General features: G+C 41.4%; 1 protein-coding gene across 2 annotated transcripts in view; it reads left to right on the forward strand.

Annotated features, from left to right (window-relative positions):
• The window catches only part of cep192 (centrosomal protein 192), a 61,040-nt gene that overhangs the window by 26,989 nt on the left and 8,757 nt on the right, over window positions 1-25,294 (forward strand). For both annotated transcript variants that reach the window (XM_063199815.1, XM_063199814.1), the window contains 19 exons: window positions 930-1,157; window positions 2,161-2,286; window positions 5,286-5,411; window positions 5,613-5,676; window positions 6,634-6,773; window positions 7,493-7,585; window positions 8,249-8,358; window positions 9,445-9,633; window positions 11,867-11,957; window positions 12,422-12,601; window positions 13,714-13,974; window positions 18,533-18,654; window positions 18,791-18,900; window positions 19,722-19,872; window positions 20,414-20,583; window positions 21,217-21,340; window positions 21,591-21,696; window positions 22,112-22,319; window positions 22,491-22,567. In XM_063199815.1, coding sequence (XP_063055885.1) covers window positions 930-1,157; window positions 2,161-2,286; window positions 5,286-5,411; window positions 5,613-5,676; window positions 6,634-6,773; window positions 7,493-7,585; window positions 8,249-8,358; window positions 9,445-9,633; window positions 11,867-11,957; window positions 12,422-12,601; window positions 13,714-13,974; window positions 18,533-18,654; window positions 18,791-18,900; window positions 19,722-19,872; window positions 20,414-20,583; window positions 21,217-21,340; window positions 21,591-21,696; window positions 22,112-22,319; window positions 22,491-22,567 — 2,676 coding nt within the window. The remainder of the gene's footprint in view (window positions 1-929; window positions 1,158-2,160; window positions 2,287-5,285; window positions 5,412-5,612; window positions 5,677-6,633; window positions 6,774-7,492; window positions 7,586-8,248; window positions 8,359-9,444; window positions 9,634-11,866; window positions 11,958-12,421; window positions 12,602-13,713; window positions 13,975-18,532; window positions 18,655-18,790; window positions 18,901-19,721; window positions 19,873-20,413; window positions 20,584-21,216; window positions 21,341-21,590; window positions 21,697-22,111; window positions 22,320-22,490; window positions 22,568-25,294) is intronic.

Raw genomic sequence — 25,294 nt, forward strand, 5'->3', positions numbered from 1 at the left:
CAGAATTGACTGAAAAAAAATCCTGGAAGCTCACTGGTTTCCCAATAGGAAAGGTACTATTTTGGACTTTCTACAGCCCTTCATATATTGAAGAATAGTTTTCGAGCAAATTCAAGCCCCCAGAATTCTGTGATGACTCAAAATCACAAAATCTCAGAAATTGCCACATGTGACTTCTGGCTGATGCACCCAAACAAAAACTTGGCATGATAAAATAAAATCTGACTTAAAGGTGCACCATGTAATATTTTTTGTAGTATTTCCAGAATTCATACTTTCCATGAATACTTACCACCACCACCCAATTTTAAGTAATCATTATGGCTGAGAAAATCACACTTTTTCTTACATGAAAAAGGGGATCTTCTCCATTGTCTGCAATTTTGAATTTCCAAAAATAGACATTTTAGCTGCAAAACGTACAGTACTTTGGTAGTAGTATACTAGTAAATATTGGTTTATTACTTTGTAAATATTCATGAAAAGATCAAATTTGGTAATAGGCAGCACAGTTTCAATGAGCAGCATAGTTGCAGTACCCATTGTGGCCACATTCTACACAGAACACCTTTAACCTACCACAGGAGATATAGCTTTTTGTCGACTGTTAGAACTGTGGGCTGAAAAACATTCAAACCCAGAGGGGAGGAAAACCTTTTTTACTTCGGTATAGATTTTCAGAAAGGCATGTCGGCAGTTTTGAGTCAAGGTATCATTCATAAAGACTTTTCGTTTAGATTGACAATGAAAGTTGAGATCCCTTGGTTAAAAAAAACCCTGCTGTATATCAAAATAAATGTTTGGTAGTTGTTCACCAAACATTTTGGAGAATGCTTTGATGGACTGTAAATTCTTAGCAATAACATTTTAAGGATACACAAAATTTGCAGAAAAGCTTTTCGTCCTCTTAAACAAACCTCTTCTTACAGGTGGATATCACCCCTTACCAGTGGCTCGTTGTGAAGAACAAGATTGTTGTCTGTCCAAAAAGCACAGAAGAACAGAAAGTCCTGTTTATTCCTCCCCAAGCTGGCGTATACAGGTGCACACTGCATGTGTGGTCATGGCCAGCTTCAGCTGAACCAGAGGTGGCCCCAGCCATGGGCTCTTCCAAACACGTATTCTTCACCGGGGTGGCTGAGAACCCGACTATAGAGGTAAGTGCCGGGTTTCCAACAAGCACAGTTTTCAGTATTGCATTTCCTCTTTACATCTTAACCTGCACAACCACCTTTAAAATTAAACACATTTTCACCACTTTCTTGCAAGTAGTTCACATTTAAACAATTATTCGTCATATTTGAACATATGAAAATATTTGATGTACCATTACACCTTTGAGTATACATATCTTCAGTGCTTTAAGTACCTATTACCGTAATCATCAGTAGTAGTTAACCTGCACAACCACCTTTTAATTGATGAATCCATTTTGGGTTTAGTTCTGACGCGCGTTCTTATTTCTCACTGTCCAAGTTTATTTTCTCCCCATTTTATTTACGGTGCAGATCTTCTTAGTTTCTTCTCTTCTCTTAGTTTCTTATCAGTCTCTTCTTAGTTTCTTCTAAGCTAAATAACACTACTACCGGTATGTTACTATGTTATTAGTTCATTGAGACACCTGCGCTCTGGTTGCATAGACGAGAGCAGGGAGGAGCTACCAATCTGTACCCACTATAGCTTAAGTACCAGTGCTGCACCCAAATGCATTGTGAACGTAGTCAACATCGCTAGACAAATCATTATTATGCACACAATACTAGGGCTGATGATTCCTGATTTGGTTCGTATCACAAATTTTTATTTACGGTTCGATACACCCCACGATTTTTTAAACCTTGGAAGCACCATCTCATCATATCATGTAGTTGTTTTCTGGAATCACAGACTTACCAAAATCAAGACTTCCCAAAACTTAACAAAACAAATCAAGACTTACCAAAATCAAATCAACCAAGAGGTTTTTTTACGATTTGGCACTCAACACATGCGTAGTAAGAACGTGTTTTCACGTAATGGGACACTCAGTGTGTTAAAAAGAAATGCAAGTAGCTGATGCATCAGGGTATGACCGTCTGAAAATAACAGATGACAGAGTACTGGGGGGGGAAAGCAAATTGATGAAATGTATTAATTACTTGTGTATTTTCGTTTTGCCAGTTGGATATTGGTAAGGCTGGATGCCTCCACTTTGGAGACCTACCGAGCGGCAGTTCCAAAACCCTCCCTCTCAGACTAATCAACAGGACCCACGCTGTGGTGCCCATCCGACTCGTCATGAATGCTGTGAGTTTGCTCCAATTTCAAGGGAAAAAATGGTTGCATGTTATTTTACTGTTTCTGTTACATTAATGAATGAAGGTACGGTGCTTAATAACATTTACCTAAATATATGTACCGTACGGTTAGGGTAACGTATAGTGTAAGGACATCATTTTACATATGTAGTTGCAATACACGACACCGTAAAATGAAATGTAAAGTCAGAATAACAAAGATCAGGGAAAAGAAAATAAGAAAGATCAGGGAAAAGCATAATGCGCTTGCTGCACCTTGGACTGCAAGATGTATGAACCCGACCCTGTGAAATTGTATTGGTCATGTAGCGAAACCATATCGTGTCATGTTTGCTACTTAGGATCAGCCCTGAGAGGGGAGAATGATGACTCGTCATTACATACAAGCAAAATCTCTGTCAAGACCAAACATTAGCGATTGTGTAAAATCAGATGCGTATTTTAAGCTACAACAGAGCTCGTTCCTCCTGCCTTTTTCTCAATTCTCAAGGGTAAGACCCGGCTAATGAAATGATGCAAATAAAAAATTGGTTTTGCATCCTTAGATTTTAAGCAACATTAGTTGCTTTAATTGATATATAAATGGCACACATTTAACTCATTGGCTGCCTTAGCCGTCGAATGACGTCATTTCGAATAGTGACGCCCCCTGCCTTCGACGTCGTTCGCCGATAATTGCGTTTTTTTACAGCCACGCCTTGAGGACGGTCTGACCTATGTTGTGTATTAATTTCACGCCTCTAGTCATGTTCTAACTGTTCCTGTAGGTGGCAGAAGTGTCCTAAGGAACAGTCAGGACAGGGCATTAGCTCACATCAAGAGGAAATGTCAAGACAAAAACATCCCTTTTTCCTATTATAATCTCAAAAGCAGCATAGCAAAATAATTTTTGAAAGTAAAGCACCTGTGACAGTAGTCTACTTTCTTGCCCTCTGATTTTTTTTAACACAGGTATTCTACTGATTTTAGTGTCAGAGCCTTACAAAAAAAACTTCCTCTCATGACCAAAATACACCCCCCTGTTGCCATCTAGCTAGTAGGCATTGTAACTAGCTTGCCAAAAATACACCATGTTCAACCAGAGATGATCTGTGTGGCAACTGTTTCATTTTGGATAATGTGATCAGCCTACACAACATCAGGATGATGCGTGCAAAAGATCATCTAACAGGAAAAATGCACAGGATAGTGGTCACCTCAGTTGGGAATGTTTGGCTATTGTTTGCTACGCTAGCTAGCTAGCACGAAATCGCTAACAACTTACAACTAAGCCTAAATAAAGGAGCCTTGGTAAGTCAACTATTTTTACTCATTCTACAGTTGCAGTTATGGATCTGTATAGTATGATCAGCTTACTGTAATCATCAAAAAGACAGGGGGGTTGCAGATTCTTGGAACAGAGAAGCTAGCCTTTTGTGTCTGATTGTGTCAGATACATTCAGCTCACATGAGAAAGCATTGCACTTAGCCTCAGACCAGCTAGCCTTCCCCACTCAAATCGGCTTGTGAAATGTTGGATATGTGATCAGTACTTTATCAAAAGAAAAATCATTGAACAATATATGACAAGATCACTATAGCAGAAACATGATGACAGTAATCATCAATCTGCAAATTGTCCGCTCTGCCAAATAACTGAAGCAGCAGTAAGCTAAGTTGTGCTGTCTGCCTGCCAGCCTCCCAGTTTCACACGGTACAGGAGGAAACAAATCAGCTGTGATTGTAACTAGAGGACTACAGGCTAAACAGAGGGACTATATTTAGAGACAGTATTTCTGTGAGTTTAGTATTTCACATGAGTTACATGCACCTGCAGTCATGATCCATTGTGCGCGCCAGCAACAAACCAAAACACTTTTGTTTTCAAGCCCACCCCGTTATATTTCAGTACATTATTAGGTTGAAAAGACCATACAAACGATCTTTTGTTCTGGCTACAGATGACAGGAGACTCTGTAATAGCATCTGATAGGTTTGGAGTTGTTAGGACGGTGTCATTATGAGCAAAAACACTTGCAATTATAGTTCAACTTCAAATGGCGTTTTCTTAGCTTTTTGGATAGAAAGCAGCATTTTGGCGAATTCCACTTATTTTCAACAGATGATTATGAAAGAACGGAAAGGGGTAGAGAGACACCGTTTTTTTCTGATGACAGATGAGCGTCTAATCTGTGTTTTTATAGGTATGGTGTTGACATAGACACAGAACTCAATTTTCTGTGAGCCTCCAAAAAACACCCAAAATGCTGAAAAATCTCTGGCACTGTGGGTTACTCTTTTATGAAAATGGCTGGCAGCCAATGAGTTAATGAATATTTTTTTTACTTATTTCTTTTTTTCAGCTGAGACTTTTTCTACATTTTCTTTTTACTTTTTTTGGATTTTTTTTTAGCAAAATAACTTTCCCTGAAGTACATGATTTGTCCGAGTGAGGGCACACATACACATAGATGGAGGCGGACATGAAGGTGCTGAACATTAAACTTGCCTTTATCAACTACTGCATAATTATAATACCAGTAGACTTCCTGAGTGTCCTTGCGATTCAGAAGAGCGTTGAATGGGGGAGCTCTAGCCCCCGCCTAAACGCATGCCATTATGGCAAGTGAAGTTCAAATGTACAGTATACATCCATACACAACACATGACAATAAATGTCTTGTAATCCTGATATGGATGGCACAAAAACAAAATGGCCATTCAAATTATATATTTTTTGGCATCAATGAACATAATCATCTACAGCTTATGGTACAGTACAGTTCTCTTCTGATCTACTGCATAATTGTCAGAATCCTTCCAGTATCCTTCACTAAATTCATTAAGGTAGAAAAACATTCTTCAACACGATGTGTTGAGTGACACACACATATAGTATAAAATGTTCAGGCTGATGTCGCCAAACACACATCATGTGCTGGCATGGGGCCAGGTTGCCATCTCTGATTGCTTTTTTTAACACTTTGTATTTTGGGTTCTTCCCTCTAGAATCCGTCCGTTTTGCGCTGTTTCACCTTCTCCAAGAGCCCGATTGCAGATGGAGCAACTCATCCCACTAACCTCAGGCCTGTCCCATCAGTTGTCAACTATGTGTTACGTGCCAATGATGGAGAGGTAAGCATCTCTGGGAACATTATGGAGGGTAAAAATTGTGAAAATTTCCCCAAAAAGTTTGATGGGCATTTGCTTGAAGATTTTTAGATTTTTTTTCCGGCACTGCTTTTATTTTTTATTTTTTTTAAGGTGGATTACTTTAGTCTTCCCAGTCATTCCATTTCTAAAATCACTATCTTTCTTTTCTTCTTTCCTTTCTAGAAGCCTGAAGTTTTGATGATTTGGGTTCATTTTCAGGCACCACAGTTGTACACTTCTACTACAGGTACATCAATCTGTTCCTCAAGGTTTATGAAGATGCTTTGTGTACCTTACTGTTAAGGCTAGACCTTAACAATAGGCCTTAATCAGGACACCGTTCTCGAAAGCGTTGTTAGCAGCTTACTTGGTTGCAATGCAATTTCCCAACCTATTAAGTTGCTTACTTAGTTAGCAACGACACTGTCGAGAAACGCACTCCTGGATTAGTGATGTTGGTACAAATTTAGGTTAATCTTGCGTTAATATGGAATTATGAACTCAAGAAATCTATTATACTGTGCACAGATTTTTGGAAACATTTGCTTCACCCAATAGTTCTTAGTACGAGTAACATGTGGCTTGTAGTTTGGGTAAAAGCAGAAGTTTTTGCAGGCTTTAAAACCTGGACAGGTAAAAGGGTAAAGGGATGAATACAAGTTTGTATTCTTCGAGCAAGGTTTTTCCTGTGAGGAAATGGTTCATGCATTTACCGGTAATATACAAAAAAATAAACATTTGAATATATTTACAAGTAGGATATTGTATTTTGTGTCTAAAAAAAGCTCTACATTTCTTGGAGAAAGAGTGAAAGATTCGTTTAATTTCATAGCTATGGTATTGTAATCTCAGAATCACAAGAATGTTCTCACCACCATAAGGGCCTCCGCTCGCCGGTTCCGCCAAGGTGCTCTGCTCTGCCAATGTTTGGTTCCACTGTTTGCAATGCGCACCAGCGCAGATGTCCGGACATCCGTGGACATCTTTGCCGCTGTGTGGGGTAAGGTTTTATAGAAAAACGTGGAATTGAACATTGGCAGAGCAGTGCGCTGCACTTCAGTGGAACAGGTGTTCAGAGGGCCAAAATTAGAAGTTTTGAGGAAACGGAAGGAAGATTTGTATTTAGATTGCAGGATTGGAGTGTATGTAAATGGAGGACATTTTGATGGAAGCCTCTTGTAAAATCTGTAATGTCCTGTTTTAGGAGAGCTCTGGCCTGCAGATGAGTTTCCTGCCCAGATTAATGTGGAGGTGGACCGACCGGGTCCCAGCTGTGTAATCCAGAGTGTTGCACTGAAGGCACGCTCAGGAGTAGCTCGAGTGCATGCCCCAAGACATTTACAGGTACGGAGACGCCTACAAAGCATGGTCACACACACACACACACACACACACACACACACACACACACACACACACACACACACACACACACACACACACACACACACACACACACACACACACACACACACTGTATATTTCAATGTGAATGTTGATGCTTAGATAACTAAACCTCACTTTGGGGAGAGGACTGCTGCATTGTCAAATAAATGAGAAGAAACGTCTGCAGATGCAGCTAAATTCTCTCCTGTATAGTCAAGAAAGCTAATGCAATAATTACACAGTCCACCCTTTTTAAAGCTTTTTTAAGAGGCAACAGCTTTTGTGCACATTAAGGCTGTAACGATACACGCAACTCACGATTCGGTTTGTATCACGATTCCTGACCTACGATTCGATACACCCCACGATTTCTGAAATGTATCTAATTTGAAGCTTGGAAGCATTATTACATTGATTCATATGGTTGTTTTCTGGACTGAAGGATAACAAAACTTTGAAAGGGTGTATCACGATACTGCCTCCTTACATCATGATCGTGACTCTGAGTATCACGATTTCTCGGTTCGATCCAATATTGTTACAGCACTAGTGCACATGTATAGTGTAACTTGTACATCTGACAATACAGTAAAAAGGTATTTAATTCTATTCTATTTGGTTTTATTCTCTTCAGTCCCAAATACCCAGTTCTCTTTTGTCTGCCCTGTGTATAATAGACTGTGACTCTTCATGCACCACTGGGCCAGTCGGTTCAACAGACTTTACCCTTGAAAAATGCTGGGAGCATTGACGTGCAGCTCCGTCTGAAGGTTTGTAGGCATTGCTGTCATTTTTAAGTCATGTCCTATAATGTTACTCCAGTGTCTGTTGACTTATTGAACCCCTCACATTTCTGCAGATTTGTAAGTATATACTATTTTCATAGCACAACATTAAAGAAAGTTCAGTTGGACACAATGGAAAGTAACATGTGTACAACTTATATAACTGCTGCCTTGTGTTGTTCACTGAAAAAATAAATACAGCCATTAATGTTTGAACATGTACCCACAAAAGTGAGTGCACCCCAGGTTAAAATCCCGTAATCACTTTTAATTTGGTGATGTGTTGGACCAACAGGGCCCCCTGTCAGACACTCTTTACAGGATTTTAACCTGGGGTGGTGTTGATGTTCAAATATTAATGGGTGCATTTAGATTTTTTTTCCAGTGAACAACAAATTGAAGCGGCTATATATGTTGTACACGGGTTACTATTGAAGTGAAATTTCGTTAGTGTTGTCCTAGGAAAGATATGCTTACAAATCTGCAAAAATGTGAGGGATGTACTCACTTCTGTTATACACTGTATGCACTTTTAAGTTATGCATCTCTAAGATGACACTATGTTGCTATGTTTTTTTTGTTCTTGTAAATTATTAAGTAGACACATTCATTTTTCCCTTTCTGCAAATTTGTATTTTTATTTTATAGTGCAGTGACAGTTTTTCTGTCAAACCAAGCGAGCTCATGTTGTGTGTCGGAGAGGAGCAAGGAATTGTGGTATCTTTCGCACCGAAGGAAAAGCAAAAATGTGATGAAAGGTGAGAACTGAGAATGCTTCTTCAGAATCCCAGTGACTAACCAAATTCAATGTAGATGTTTCTACCACAATGCTCCCCATATTCACTTCAGAAGGTATAGACTATGAGTTAACATGACACCAGTTTGTACAAGGAGGGTGTTGAAAGGCTGTCATGTAGCTTACCTAAACATAATCACATCAGATCTTTGTCATTACATTTGTATTAATAGTGTTATATATTACATTAAAAGTTTGTACTACCTTAAAGTTAGGGTATGTAGTTTTGGTAACACTTTATTTTGGGTTTACATCTATTAGCACTAACACATACAATGTTAAAGGAGAAGTCCAGTTTTTTGAACATTAATACATTGCAGACCACTCAGAAAATGGCCTTAGAGTCCCTCTCACCGTTTATTTCATGTTTGCTGCAGTCTCTGTTAACTCTGTTGCACTTAATGCTTAGTCATAAATAGAAATCTAGGTCTAATAGGTCCTTACTAAGGTTATATTGGTAATAAATCCCTTATTGTGCATGAACAAGACATTTGCGAATAAATGTCTAACAACTGTCTGATTTTGCTTAGTACATGCCTTACATACACAGACATTAATATTGTATGTATTAGTGCTAATAGAAGTTACCCTAAAATAAAGTGTTACCGTAGTTTTTTTAAGTAGTTTGCTTCCAGACTTTATGCAACCCATTTTACAAATGTTATCCTTTTCATGAGTATTTTTCCACCACCATCAATTTCTAAGTATTCGTTATGAATACAATAAAAAGTGGATCTTCTCTGTGTCTGCCATTTTCATTTTCCAGTAATAGACATATTTATTATTCATTTTCATAGCCGCAAAACTTACTTCACTTTGGTCAGACCAGTACATTTATTACCTAGTAAACATTCATGAAAAAAATAAATATATATTTTAAGTGGGCGGCTATAATGTATAACTTGAAGCTGAGATTTTTTTTGTCTTGGCACTAAGAACTTTCATCAGTGATATCCGGCCAATGAAATCTTGAGTTTACTTTGAGTGTCATGAAAAGCGCTATATAAAACTGATTATTTTATTATTATTATTATTTGTGTGTCTTCAGTGTACTCACCATCCTCGTGCTGCCCTCTGGTCCCCAATATGAAGTTGTTCTGAAAGGAGAGGTGGTGCTAGATGCCAACACAAAGCCCGTCCTTCCTTCCTCCTCTGCGGCCTCTCAGTGCCAGGTGCCGCCAATTCTCTCCAACAAGCAATTTATTGCCTGGGGAGGAGTCACCCTTGGGATGGCCATGTAAGTTTAATTACAAAAAATGTACAAGGAATGATTGGTGAATCCACTTGCTCCTATGCTTGTTTACCAGTCCCACCAGGAAATCGCGCGCATTTTCTCAAAAAATCGCGGTCGGAATTGCCAGATGGTGCACGAGGATTTCCAGAAAATCGCGATAAAAGTTGCGGAGCTTCTTACTGTGTTGTTGCGATTTTGTTGCGGCATGAAGTGAAAGGTGCGATTTTTGTTGCGATTTTTAATGCGTTTCCCCAGGCTTGAAAGTAAAGGACACTGCCACATTCCAGTCCTCTGGTGTTTTTATATTATTTCCATTTTTATAGTACAATTTTGGTCCTTAAGCAAAGCAGGGAAGCGGCCAGGGCGAGTTTTTAGCCAGAATGTCGTCGTGAAAAGTTCCATCTCTTTCATGCTGCCATTACGACACCCTTCATTACAATGCTGTTTATGGCCGTTTGACTCTGTTTTAAATGTCATCACCGTTTCAAATTGTAAGCATACAAACTTCGTATCATGTCGATATCCATTCCTGACTTAAACAGTGAATACATAATTAACTAGGCCTATAAGTAGGCGGGCGGAATTGGACATGTCCACCCAGTTGAAGAGGGTGCGTGCAAGAACTCTTGTGACTGAAATCCTGGTTAATGTGAGTCGTCTGCTACACATAGCCTTCCTGTGTCGGCGTTTAATTTTCAAGCTTGTCAAAAGCAACACAAATAAAAGCAGAGGGAGGGGTCGCTTTCGAAAGAAGGCATAGGCCTAGTTTTTTTTTTTTTTGTTCTCCCGCGCCGTCAGCCGGCTTTAAATTAACGGCTGATGATCATCATTCAATGTAACGAGGATGGAGTTCACAGATTTCCTGTTGTGAAGGGTGCTTGCTGAATAATGCTCGGAAATTATATTAATTTTGGTGCTCTTGTGAATATAAAAGACGACGAGATTGTTATCTAGGCCTATAAAAGACCACGTCGCCTGCAGAACGGAGGTCTCAGCTGTCAATCAATACCGTCAATCGCGCAAGGAGGAGGAGAGAAGGAGAGGGAGAGACAGAAAGTAGTTTTCCAACTTACTCCCACAGCTTTCCAACGTGTCTGCTCTGGTTTTATTCATGTACAGTGTTCCTTGCCCGTTTGACCGCGCCAGGTTAAACGAAAGTGATTTGACGACACGGTCACCACGGTCACCAAGTGCTCGTATCCAGCCATAGCCCAATTTGCACGAAAGAGATTACTATATCGGCCAGGCACGCACGCAGCATTCACAATGAAGGATGGAAATTACTCCTTTGTTGTGGACAAGACATTTGCGCATCTCAATTCGGAGGGAAAATGTTGCCTTCTGTATGCGCACAAGTCAAACACCAAAGTGGTCCAGCAGGTGGACCGCTTTAGAAAAAAAACACATCTTGTTGTAGGAGCCCTATACTTTGCGTAATGTAGATGACTGTCATGAAGTGTTAATTATATATTTATGTAGGCCTAGCACATTTTAAAAATGTAGGCCTATTGGTTATGCCAGACTAGTCATACATTTTCCCTCCTGTGACCATGCGAGCAGACGCGCAATGAGAATATGGCGTTTCCTACATTCGTATTTATTAGTTTTTTCCCCCTCACCGACAACTTTGTACATGCATAGTAAAGTGCTGGGGCTGATTGCTAGGTTACTTTTTTATTGTATTATCCTTTTTGAAAGGAAGTTTGTTGCCGTCAGTGAAGTCAGCGCAACATGGATTGGTTCAAAGTGTTCAAAGTTGCGGGAAATCGCGGTGATTGGTTAAAGTTGCGCTCTCGCGCAGAATTCGCGGGAATTCATTGAAGTTGCGAAAAACGACGCGATCGCAACATCGCGATTTCCTGGGGGGACTGGTTTACTATCGAATTTAAAGTTGACTGCCAGTGTGTGGGAGGCAATCAAAACTTTCGGATTTGAAAGTGCTCCGCAATGCTGTCGTAACCAATGTGCGCCATTTCCTCTGCCTTTTGAGATGGAGATCCCATTCCAACTATCTTCCAACTAGTATAAATGTTAGTGACATCAGCCTGATGTCCTAAAGCTGAGCTCCACAGTGATCCGGTGGAGGTAAAAATGGAGCGATTTTAGGGCTGGAAGTGTCTGTTTTTATTATCTACTGTAAACTTTTGAATCTATGTTACTATTGTGGTTCGCTGTGTGCAACATACAGTATGTAGCAAAACAACAATAGAAACGTATGTGACTTTTCTCTGTCCAGGCAACAGAAGCTGGTGCTTCGCAATAACTCAACCAGCATGTCGCAGCAGCTGCGGCTACTGATTAGGGGGCAGGACCAGGACTGCTTTCAGGTAAGATTTACAAAATCTATTTTGGGTAAGATTTGTTTCATGCCAGCCATTCCCTCTTCTGCCTATATAGTGTTGAGGGTGGCGTGTCAACAGTATTTCTGGTGGTGCAATGCGCTAACGCACTAGTCTATTGATGGCTTACTGCCTGTGCCACGTGCCACCCACGTTCAAATCCAGCCTAGATATTAGGGCTATAATGATATTGTATCGTGCCCGGTGCTGTACCAAAGAATGGACTATGTATGTGAGATAGTGATTAAAGTGAACCTGAATGGTAAACCATGTACATATTTAAGTACTGCATATTTAAGTACTGAGTACAGTACATCAGATGTAGGATATTTTCAGTTTAAGTTCATCATTTCAACGCAACTACAACAACCAAACATCTCTGCTTGTGAAAATGGTTAACATTTTATTGCATGTTTCACATCTTCATTTTTTGTTGTTGTATCGTCTTTCAGCTTCAGAGCTCATTTGGGCCAGAGGAGAGGCTCAGTCATGTACGAGAACTGACCATTCGGCCTAAGGAGGATGCGACGGTGCATCTGTTGTTCACCCCCTCTCGTGTGGCGTGCATGCTGGCTAAACTGGAGATTAAACAGTCCTCATTGAAGTCATCACAGCCTGGAATTAAATTTACTGTAAGTAACACTACAACATGAAAGTGAAAGCCACAACTGGGAAACTCCCATTGGCATTGTGACACAGCAGTCCACAGCACACAGTGCGCACTGCACACAACACGTACACAGTATACTTAAAAGTGCAAGTATGAATTGAAATCGTCACAGCGTCTTGGATCAAATTTACTGTTGGTACACACACAGTACAGTTTGAATAATGCTATTTATGCAACAATGTTCTATTGAGATTGCTGTAAAAACATTGATGTTGTCGTCTACTTTAAAACTTTTAAACGCATGAATGTGCAATTCCACAAGGCATCATAAAAGTAAGATAATACGCTGATTTGAACCGCCTATTGCGTTTATGGTACACATCATGGTCGTTGTCGATTAACTGTATTTGTAATTCACATTGCAGTAATTACAGTACACTTTGTCATTTTCTAACCGAAAATGGTCCCACGCCACACTTCGCCGAGACCTCTTCATGGTTAGGCAAAGCCCGCTCTATGAAAGCTCGCATGTAACACAAGTCTAGCCAGGGTACGGTGATGGTGAGATATTGCCCCCTGCTGCCCAAATTGTGTAGGTGTAACAGCGAAATGCATTGCATTGAGGGCGTGCACTAATGACCTACATTCAAGTTTTTTTTGTTTTTTTTGTTTAACGGTTCGTCTGCGAAAATTAATTTCTTCGACTAAATGTTTAATGATCAATCATCGGTTAATCGGTTAATTATGCCCATCCCTACTTGTTTTGCAATTCTCTGCAAAAGTAAAGCAGCAGAAACATTGCTTTACTGACAGGTTAGGCTTAGGCATGGTATTGGTCATTGGAGCATTAACCTGAATGAAATAAGGTTACTCAGAAACACCTCCTTTCACAGTTCCCTAATTGCTGTGTATTTTCTGGGCAACAACTGAGAGAGAAGTTGCATTGCACATACTGACACCAATTTGACAAGATCTTTGAAACAATCGTCAAAAAAATAATATTGTTGCATCGTAGCATTATCGTGACTGTATACTGAATACTGTGAATTCAGATAACCACATAACTTTTTTTTATTTGTCTGTACAAAGTTCTGCAGCAGTTTCTTACATGTGCTCCTTTTAATTTGCCCTCAGATTCCCTTATCAGGCTATGGTGGCACCAGTAATATCATCCTGGAAGACCTGGAGAAGTTTTCTGAGGGATACGTCAGCACTTTGACAGGAGTTCGGGTCGGCAGCATCAGTAAATTATGCGTGTGCGTGCGGAACACGGGTTCTCGAGCTGCCTACGTGAGAGCTGTCGTCTACACAGACCCACAGCTGTCTCAGTTTGCAGAGACCACCATCTTCAGCCTGGCACCGGCCCAGTTTGTTCTCAAGGAGCGATCCAAGGAGGTAAGATGTAGTAGTACATAGTAGACCCCGAAGCCGCCGCCATGAGGGCCAAAACATACTAAGGCGGAACGGAACGGTCGCGGGACGAACGAAGTCTTTCTGCTTAGTTTAGGCCGGTGTGTTTTTCTCTGCCTTTCACACTGACGGCGTCGGCGTGCGCGGCCAGTCCTGTTAAAAAAAAAAAACCCACCAGCTAAAGCTAGCGTGCTACTTTGCCATTCATTTGAATGAGACACGCCGGTCGCCGGCGTGAAAAATACGCTCGAGTTCTATTTTCCAAATGCGGCGCGGGAGCCGGCTGACGCCCGACTACTGCCGGTTGGTGTGTAAGGACAGATATGTTTCAATGCGTTTTCACCGACGGCGGTAAAAAACGCGACCGTTCCGCGACGCTTTACCGCCCTGGTGTGTAAGACCCCTGAGCCGCCAAAACCGCCATGAAGAATTTCAGCCGCCGCCAGCCAATAATTTTGCAAAATGAGCCGCCATCTATTAAAATTCGGCGGAGCCTCCGAGCCATTTATGTGCATCAAATACCAGAGGCTGTTGTAGGTACAATTGCAGTTATGCCATTGAGATTACATTAATGGGCTCGAAGAATAAGTCCTCACACCATGGGTAACCAAAATATGTAGGAACAATCGCGTTTTGGGAGATTTATCAATTATGACTTATGTAATAGTCTATGACTTATGTAATAAATCAGTCTCATTTGATTTGGATATTAATCTCAGTATTTCACAATGAATTGCAAAAGATCAAGACTAATAGGAGTACTTGTACACGTTGTGATAGTCATAGTGAACAGTTACCTTTAGGTGACTGCTTCACTGTACTGACAGTCAACACAAGGGGCACAAAACTCAATTGAAGGCAAAAGTTCTAAGTAAGTTGATTCCATACGTACACAATGCAATAACAGACAAAATGCAATTAAATGAACAACTTTTATTAACTACCAAGTAATCTAAATAAAGCATTACATTCAATGTCGGTTAAATGGAATAATACAATCATAAGGCACATTTACTATAAAACAAGGAAGGAAAATAAAAGAAGAAAAGAGGGGAAAAGAGAGAGGGAGAGAGACTTCTAGTGTGTGTGTGTTTGTGTGTGTGTGTGTGTATGCGGGTGTGTGCGGGTGCGGGTGCGGGTGCGTGTGTGTGTCCCTTGTCAACATGAAATGGCGGACCAAACGCGTGTGGGTGTGTGTTTGGTCAAGCCAAGCTAACATTGGCTACAGAAAGTTCAGGCAGAACAAAAGGCTACGGTAGCTAGTGGCTACCTAGTCCAAGGTAATAGCAGGTAGAGCTAGCCTCGGTGAGACTAGGGGCCCGCAACGGTGTCTGAGATTTCTGTAATTAATGTACGCTATTCTGAATGGAAGAGAGGGAGAGAAAGAACCGAGACAGGGCAGGGAGTGAGAGACAGGGTTGTCTAGAGCAATATCGATAGTCGACTACAAATATGGCAACTCACATGTGGGAAAATATTGTCTAGGTATGGAAATGCACACAGAGCCGGCAAGCGTTAGCTAGCACGAGCTCAGAAAGTTTGCAGAGAGCACAGGACAATTAATGACTGTCTGGCGGACAGTACAGTGGAAAGGTTCTACTCAAATTGTACCGAGAGGTACAGGGGTTGTCCTGGGGTTTCTACAAGCGTGATTATTCTCCAGGGAGAGGGAGAGAGAAAAAGAGAGAGAAGCGGTGACTGTGTCAGTAGGAACAGCTTATGCTGTGGAGATTAGCAGCTGGCTAGCTAATCAAGGCAGGGCCTGTTGAGGCCGTGCACACAGTAACAAAATAACAAACAGGCGCGCGCACAGAGGTTTAGTAACTGTACGATCGCAATCGAGAGGTTCACGGAGCGTTCCGAACATTTATATGCGTCCAAACAATGCTTGAACACTCTGATCGTTTCGAATGAGACCTAGCAACTAGTAAACAACCAGGGAGTTAGTGATAGCAGGTTGCTAACTAAACAGAAGGGGAGACAGAAGGGAATGAGACATCAGCTAAGCTTTCTTCAAACATATCTAAACTGACAGTAGAGTAATATGCCCAGATATGCCTACTGTGAATGATGGAAAGGCTTCCAGCCTTTTCAGGAGAGAGAGTGGTTATCCTCAGTGTGGTGGATGGCTTGTGTCCAACACAGCGCTCGCAGTCTGTGAGTCCAAGGCGTCTGATTCTCACCCCAGCGAGACAGGAAGGGTTGGGAAAAGTTGCTCGCACAGTCCGGCCGTGCAATGCTTTAGGCGTGAAACTCTTGATGCATCAAAGTTCCACAAATTAATCCGGATGAAGTCTTGAGCAGGAACGTCCAGGCTACCGACTTGTTAATGGGCTACTGCCCTCCAACAGTAGAAACCAAAGACACTGTTGTCTCTGATTGAAACTTTGCAAAGAAAATAAACTTACAGCTGTGTAGGGATGAACTAAGCGTTACATTATCTGTATTCGGCCTAAATATCAGATAAAAGCTATGTTCAAAGTTTTGTGTGCACAGTCCCTTGTACTGCGCGTTAGCGCAGCTCCGTCTCGCACGAGAGTGAACGAAAAAAGAGGCAGGATACTGTTTGGAGCATGGTTTTCTATAGCGTACTGTAGATCACTGTAAGGGGCGTCGTTCAGTGGTACATTGTAAACAGTCTCTTTTGGGCTCAGCGCCCTCTAGTGGAAGGGAGGAGAAGTGGCTGGGAGACCCTACATTGTCATCATGTTTTAGCGTATGTATAGCAGCTAGTGCATTCTGTGTGTTGGTGCGACGCCTTTTGAAGTTACTCCTCAGACGCAACAATAAAGCGTTTTCATGCATTTTTGACAAGTGACTAGGTTTGCGCAGGTTTCCTGCCGTGTCGGCGATTTTCTTTTGCCACAGCGCATTTCTGTTGCTAAACGCAAAATGTTTTGCTGTGTGAAAGTGAAAGTGAAAGCCCATTGGGAAACTCCAACTCCCATTGTCATTGTGACACAGCACTCCACAGCACACAAGTGAACACTGCACACTGCACACAACGAAATTCCATTTATGCCTCACCCGTGCAAGGGGGCAGCCCTCAGTGGCGCCCCATGGGGAGCAGTGCGGTGGGACGGTACCATGCTCAGGGTACCTCAGTCATGGAGGAGGATGGGGGAGAGCACTGGTTGATTACTCCCCCCACCAACCTGGCGGGTCGGGAGTCGAACCTAACCAAAATCATTCCTTAACCTAACCGGTCAGTAAAGCGATGCTTCTGCTGCTTTACTTTTGCCAAGAACAAGCGACATTTGGTGAATGTCTAGCTAAATTGTGCCCAAACCTAAACCATCCCTAAACCTAACCTGTCACAGGGCGTTGTGGAGCACGCTTTAACTTGCAAATGCGTATTGGACACACATGCGATAGTCGGTTCAAATCAGCGTGTCATCTCTATACGCAATTTTAACGGAGGCTAACTAGCACAGAGTTGGCGTGGAACGTTGGTAAACCTCCCTCCGATAGCTTCATACAGTCTCGTGCCGTTGGGCCGAGAAACGAGTCTCTTGGCCCAGCGGTATCGTACTGTGTCTCCCATTGCCGGACTGTTGTAGTTGACGAGATCGCACGTTCGATCCCCGGGGGGGGTGAACAGGTGCAAGATGAGCTCCGTCACAGTGGTGCCGCTGACCCAGGATGGGGGAGTGAGGTTTAAGGGGGAGAGTGTAACGGAGGCTAACTAGCACAGAGTTGGCGTGGAACGTTGGTAAACCTCCCTCCAATAGCTTCATACAGTCTCGTGCCGTTGGGCCGAGAGACTAGTCTCTTGGCCCAGCGGTATTGTACTGTGTCTCCCATTGCCGGACCGTTGTAGTTGACAAGATCGCACGTTCGATCCGCGAGGGGGGTGAACAGGTGCAAGATGACCTCCGTCACACAATGCATGTACACTGCACAAAATTAAGTCTACAACTATCTTTTTTGTCAGTGACAGTGACAGGGACTGGATTCTAAAAGTTTTCGTATGAGGGTGGAAAATTCTGAAGCAAGCAGTGATGTGCTGAAATAAATACACTTTGTTTTAGTACAATCAGTTTCTTCTTCTTTCTAATCAGCCTGTGTTGTGGAAATCTAGCTTATGTGTGTAACCAGTAGGCCTACACTGCATGCTGGAACCTTATTAATTAATCAGTAGCCTAGAATGCAGACCATGAGCCATTTACAGCCATGAACATTTTGGTGGCTGCAGCAGCCATTAAGGTTTTGGCTGAGACAGCTAGCCAGCCAATAATCTCACCAGCCTGCCATTATCCTAAATACAAACGGCTTCGGGGTCTAGTACACAGTAGTCCAGTCCAGTGTAAGGTACACCTCACCTGACCATCTATGAGGGGAGCGGGGCAGGTTAGAATCTGGCTTGGGTCATTTCCCGACCGTTCCCCGCCACTGTCTAATGTATTAAAGGCATAAAATGTCTATAACAACTTTCTTACCACAGACATCAAATCCAGTGAGACTAGGTAGTGCAAGATTTTTACTTCTCATCTAAAAATTATTCAGTACCTTGTTGGCAGCTATGCCCCTTTTGTGTCCATAGGTCATAACCGTGCTTCTTAAGACCACTGCCCGGGAGCAGGCCCTTTGCCAGTCCAAGCCCCCAGTTCTTGCCACTGTTTGCCTGTTCTGTGGAGATGAGATTTCACGACAACGATACAAAAGGTTGGGCTCACCATGCACATTTAATATGTTTTTACCGTAATAACACATACTGAAGGCTACTGAAGTTTTGAATTGCATTTTTGAAACAACAGTATATTATTGGAAAGACCAGCTATGTTTCCCCATTTATGTGTAGATTCCAGAAAAGCAAGCCTCTCGCTGGTCAGAAGATCATCTCTGACTATTCTAAGTTGAAGGATCTCTGTTTTGATGAGGTTTTCCTTGGTGAAGATGACATTAACGAAGGTATTGGCTGATCATTCATGTATGGTTTTGGTGTTGATGTACAGAATTGAATATGCACAATTTTTTACCCTTGCAACACATGCTCTCCTTCACATAAGAATGCAATCAGAATGCACTTTTAATGCTTTTAGCATAAAAAAGTGTCTTTTGTGTAGTTTATTTCCAGAATGTATGCTGCCCAAGCCCAACCACAAGTGTTATCTTTTTCATTCATATACAGTATACCACCATCATCAATTTCAAAGTATTAATCATGACTGGGAAAATTACATTTTTCTTACATGAAAAGGTGGATCTTCTCCATGTCCACCATGTACTGCATTTGGTTAACTTAATTATTTCGTAAATATTTGTGAAAATATCATATTTTTGAATGTGCAGCATATATTTAGAAAATAAACGATTAACATTACATACTGGACTTTTAAGCAAGTAGTGGACAAGCAGTGTTTTTTCCCCTTTTTCCATAGACTCGTTTACATGCAACATTTAATTCAGAATTAACTCAATTTACATGAGCAGAATTCATTTTTATTCAGAATTAAACACTTCACAATTCAGCATTAAATCGAAGTGCAATATAAACTAGATGGAACCATTTTAATTCTGAATGATTCATTCTGGAATAAAAACATCATGTGCATGTGGCAAATGTAATAATTCTGTGTATGCTTTTTGTCTCAGTGTGTGGCCTGCCCCAGTGGCCCAGTCATCAAGATAACATTTGTGAATGTGCAGCACATATCTAGGAAAAAATATGTTTTTCCCCCCTTCCTTTTTCCACACAATGTAATCATTCCATGTGGGCTTTTTTGTGGCAGTGTGTGACCTGCCCCAAAGGCCCAGTGAGGGGCAGATGTTCTTCAGCGGCATGAAGAGGGTGATGCTGACGCTACTAGGCTCTGCAGACTCGGGCAACCAGATGCAATACCTGGAAACGTCACTGGGCCATGGAACCACGGAGTCACAGGGGTACTGTACTATACATTTTGAACTTACTGGTACTTGCGGTGCATTGGGGATATTATGGTTTTTTAGGGTAAGGATGAATCACACTCCGATGAGCTCCCTTTTAATCCATTTTTATTTCCATGAGAAGGAAGGGTTGTGGTGGCACGAAACGTCAACGTGAAATAAAAATCGATTAAAAGGGAGCTCATTGGGGTGAGGTTTCTACATTAACTTTTGACTCTGTACCCGGCTAAAAGAAATTCGACATCTGTGAGATCTGACTGGGATATTATTGTTTTGCCTCAGGCCACTGACCGTGCCCAACATCGCAGATATTTTGTTACCACAATAGCTCTTGAAATCACAGATAGATTTGCACCAAGTTTTTGTACATGCCATAATGGGTACATGATCTGAATGGATTTGGGATGCCAATGTTTTCAAGATGAATGATTTTCAATTTCAACGTTGACTACTTCTTGGGGGGTCGCGAAAACGTCTTGGGTTCAAAAGAAAACTTTGTGAACCACTGACTTAAGTTTTTAAATATATCTGTTGACAGTGCATTAGAGGCCACCTCGGACGGTCAGTCGAGCCACGTGTCTCTGGACGTCCTGCCAGTGAAAGGCCCTCCTCTTGAGGTGAAGGAGTCTCCTGTCGTGGCCGTGGAACAGCGGCGTGCCTCCTGGAGCATTAAACCCGAGCAGGTGGTGCTGAGAGCACCCGCCATTGGTTAGTGGCTTTCTCTACTGAACATCATAAAAATAAACTAAAATGTTTAGATGTATACCGTTATTTGAAGAATTACACAAAAAATAATGCCTTTCAAAATATCCATGGTCTAGGTATAGGGGTGTTATGGGTCCATGTACTGTAGATGTGTGTGAGTGTGGAAGCTCACAGGCAAAGGCCTCCGAGAAAATGTATGTTTTGAGGTGCTTTTTGAACATGGGGGGGGGGGGGGGGGGGGGGTTAAGTTAAGAGCATTACATACATGAAATGCAGTCATAGGAAAAAGTTTGTACACCCTTCGAAATTTCTTACATTTCTGTCAGAATTGGTCATAAAACGTGGTTTGAAAGAGCAATCAGAGTCTGCTTTAACTAATTCCACCCAAACATTTACATGTTATCATATTTTTATTGGCCATAAGATGTGTGGTTTTATGACCAATTTTGACAGAAATGTAAGAAATTTTAAATGGTGTACAAACTTTTGTCCTATGACTGTATCAGAGTCGTGCCCAAGCTTTTGCATGCAAGATGAATGCAATGCAGATACTTTTTTAACCATTTAAATTGTCTTTGTACAGTACTGTTCTGAGGTTTAACGGTTTAACATTTTTAATTTTTGTTACTGTTTTAGGTGGTGATACTGACACATGCCAGCTTCAGCTTATTAACCATTTGGGATTTGAGCTCAGTTTCGAGTTGTCTTGGCCAGCTCACTGTTTGGTAATCACCCCGCAGAATGGAGTAATCGAACCAGAGTATGTACTCAATGTTAAAACTTTCCCATGTCATCCATCTCATTTTGTGGTGCTCGAAAGCAAACAGGCACACATTTATATGTTGATGTTAAGTTTGATTATGTACGTTTCGACCCGTTATACACTGATTTTAAATCTTGATTCAGTATATGCTAATTCCATACCCTGTCTGTGTGTAGCTTTTACTGTAGATGCTTCAAAGTTTACTTACATGTGTGATTTAAATGCTCTACCTCCACACTTTCTGAAGGGGTTATGTGTCCATCCACGTGAGCCCCAACCCCTGCCTGGTGTCCAAGCCCCTGCAGCTCCCGTGGCATGGGGTCGTCTATGTCCTCTGTGATGGACAACAGAAGGTTGGTTCATCTCCATTGTAAGACGAATGTTTCCTAGCCGAATTATAAAAAGTTATTTAACCCTAATGTAACCAGCATGATCGAAACATCACTTTAACCTCTTAACGCAGAGCCTCGGTTATAACCCTATTGTCACCAAAATGGTATCTAAGACTCCTTGCATTGTCATAGCAATGTTGTTGTTGTTTATTCTAACCAACCTCTGTGCTTTATTCTAACCAACCTCTGTGCAGCACTTTGGTCAGTTTGTACTGTTTTAAATGTGCTTTAGAAATAAAACTTACTTACTTACTTACTTACTTATGATGTACTTGAGTGTTATCAGCAAAGAGTGAATACCGGTAGGCCCGTTGACGGGCCCCTCTGCAGTAAGAGGCTATATTATGCAATGACCTTAACCTAATATCTTTCCCAGTTTGTTAAGGTGCAGATTCAACAGTACTCGTCCAAAGGTGCGAGCGTGTCTGCTTTATCGGACAAGTTGCCCTTGTCTACTCTTACAAAAGCAGAGATGGGTGCTTTCTCTCTGGCCAAAAAACAACCAAAAACTGGCGCTTGTTCTCAACTTGAGATTGCGAACAGCAATCTCTTTTTTCCAGTCACACCCTGCGGAGAGAGCACAGGTACAGCCCTCATGTCACAATGCAATTTGTCATGTTGTTATTGAAGGCCTAGTGGAATTTAGACAACACCTACGAATATGGCAATGACCATACTCTTTCATCATGCTCTGTCTTTTAAAATGCGTATATAAAATGTGCATTTTCTATTGTGGTTTCCTTGTATTGTGTCAGAATGCTTTCTGAAGGTGGAGAACCGAGGGGAGGAAGTTAGATGGTACCTTTCTTCTCTCGCCCCTCCCTATGTCAAGGTACATTTTGCATTATTATACACACTTTCTGGTAAAGTAGTTGATTGTACTGATATACAGGAAATCTTAGACGAGCCTGAACGGAATCAGATATTTCACAGCCTGCCCAATCAGAATTGTGGGCCGGGATCGCGGGCCGGGGTATATACAAGTCAGTGGTTGAAGTAGTACGTGATTCAAAAAAAGCCACGTGAATTCTCTAATCAGGTTCAAGCTGTTTTGAACACACCTTAAAGGAGAATTCCGGCCAGTTTGGATTAATATCCCATCTTGGGTGGACCGAGGGAAAGGGATGAAAGGCAAAACCGCGAGAAATTTTCATGCCTGCTGCGCAAAGTTGTTCAATTGCGCTGTTTTCGGTTAAAACCTGACCCTTCGGGCACGTATTTGACCTGTTTTAAAGCTCCTAGCGTGCATTAAAACCCTTTTGAACGCTTTGGCCGTGGTGTGTGGGTCCATACAAGTCGATCTAGTGGTTCACATTTCCATTAGGTAGCATAGGTACGATACAACAGGAGTTTTCAAAAGTGGCGCACCTACCTCTTTCAGCTTCCGCCTTCCAACTACGTCCGCAAAATGGTTCGCCAAAGTGATACTTCATAGTAATCCATTTTATTTTTGTCCACCAAAGACGAGCCACAAGAAACATATTCACATGTTTTCATGTCCTGAGTTGTTATTGTCGCGCAGATTCACTTCTCTGTCACTGAACGCAGTTTAGTGATGTCACGGTGTCACATGACTCCTGGAAGGAATAATTCTTTATCTGTAACAAATATTCTGGTTCGAAAAAGATAACCATGGCCACCAAACTCTTCAATTGAACTACCCCAACGGAGGATCCATCTCAAAATATCAAACAGTATATTACGACAGCGCCTCTCTTTCTCGCTTATGTATAATAACTGGATGAGCGAATGGCGTTCCTTCCAGGAGTCATGTGACACCATGACGTCACTAAACTGCGTTCAGTGACAGAGAAGTGAATCTGCGAGACAATAACAACTCAGGACATGAAAACATGTGAATATGTTTCTTGTGGCTTGTCTTTGGTGGACAAAAATAAAATGGATTACTATGAAGTATCACTTTGGCGAACCATTTTGCGGACGTAGTTGGAAGGCGGAAGCTGAAAGAGGTAGGTGCGCCACTTTTGAAAACTCCTGTTGTATCGTACCTATGCTACCTAATGGAAATGTGAACCACTAGATCGACTTGTATGGACCCACACACCACGGCCAAAGCGTTCAAAAGGGTTTTAATGCACGCTAGGAGCTTTAAAACAGGTCAAATACGTGCCCGAAGGGCCAGGTTTTAACCGAAAACAGCGCAATTGAACAACTTTGCGCAGCAGGCATGAAAATTTCTCGCGGTTTGCCTTTCATCCCTTTCCCTCGGTCCACCCAAGATGGGATATTAATCCAAACTGGCCGGAATTCTCCTTTAAGTCAAGTCAAGTCAAGTAGGTTGTATTGTCAATTTCTTTACATGGGTCATACAAAGAATTTGAAATTACATTTCTTGCTTTCCCATGCAGACATAGACTAATCTAGGTAAGGACATAGACAGTATAGACATAGACAGTACTTATACATGGACATAAGACAGTATGGACATATACAGTGCTCATACAGACATTTAAAGTGCAAGACTTGACACCTAAGCCTTTCCAGAGCTAAGCGATTGACAATGTTCCAGATGGTAGGTAACAACCATCGCATGAGAACCAGGTTAAAGTGATACTGTCCCATTTTTGGAAATAAGCTTATTTTACACTTTCCTTTGAGTTAAATAGTAAGGATTTACCATTCCTCTGTACTTTCAACCAATCTCTGGGTATGGCAGTGCAAATTTTACCTCCAAGCTAGCAGTTAACATGGACTCCTATGAGACCAGTTAGCCGCCAGCTGGTCTCATAGGACTCAATGTTAACTGCTAGCATGGAGGTAAAATTTGCACTGCCATACTTAGAGAAAGGTTGAAAGTACAGGAGAACGGTAAAACCCTATTATTTAACTCAAGGGGAGGTATAATATGAGCTTATTTCCAAAAATGGGACAGTGTCCCTTTAACATACAGTAGGGTTTTTGGGTCAAAGTTGTGTGCAAAGTACAATTTCTTTTGGTCATGTTTTGCGTTATTAATCCTTACCACAGAAAATGCCATCAAACCTCTAACATCCTGTATTTATTTGTTGCTTTTACTGTATGTAGGTTTATTCATTATTATTTATATGCTATGGTATTAATGTTGTGATTGTTTGTACACTTTCAAAACCGTAATATCATCATTAATACTATCATACGAAGTCACCTCCACATATCCATATAGAAAAGGGAGTATACTCATATCTTGAGAAACAAATATTTAATATGGAATAAAAACATTTTTAAGACCTGTTGGCATTGAGTCCATTTATTTTAAGGCCATTTAGCTCTTAGAAGCCTGTTTCATACTACTATTCGTACTTTTACAAAAAAAAAAAGTATTTTTTTTCCTGCCTTGCAAGATGTACATATTCTAATCAGAACTATTTAGAGTGGTTCTACTTCATAAAACTGGATTTAACTTCAGAAAGTTCTCTTCAAAAAGAGACCACATCCATCTTAACCCGAATATTAGGGGGTTAATGCTAAAAGTCAGTTCCACTTCCAAAGTTTGGGAGTGGAGATTGGATTAAGATGGAATATCTTGAATGCTTAAAAGAAAATGACTTTGAGACGAGTC

The sequence above is a fragment of the Engraulis encrasicolus genome, chromosome 5 (genome assembly GCF_034702125.1).
Source record: "Engraulis encrasicolus isolate BLACKSEA-1 chromosome 5, IST_EnEncr_1.0, whole genome shotgun sequence".
NCBI classification, from domain to species: domain Eukaryota; kingdom Metazoa; phylum Chordata; class Actinopteri; order Clupeiformes; family Engraulidae; genus Engraulis; species Engraulis encrasicolus.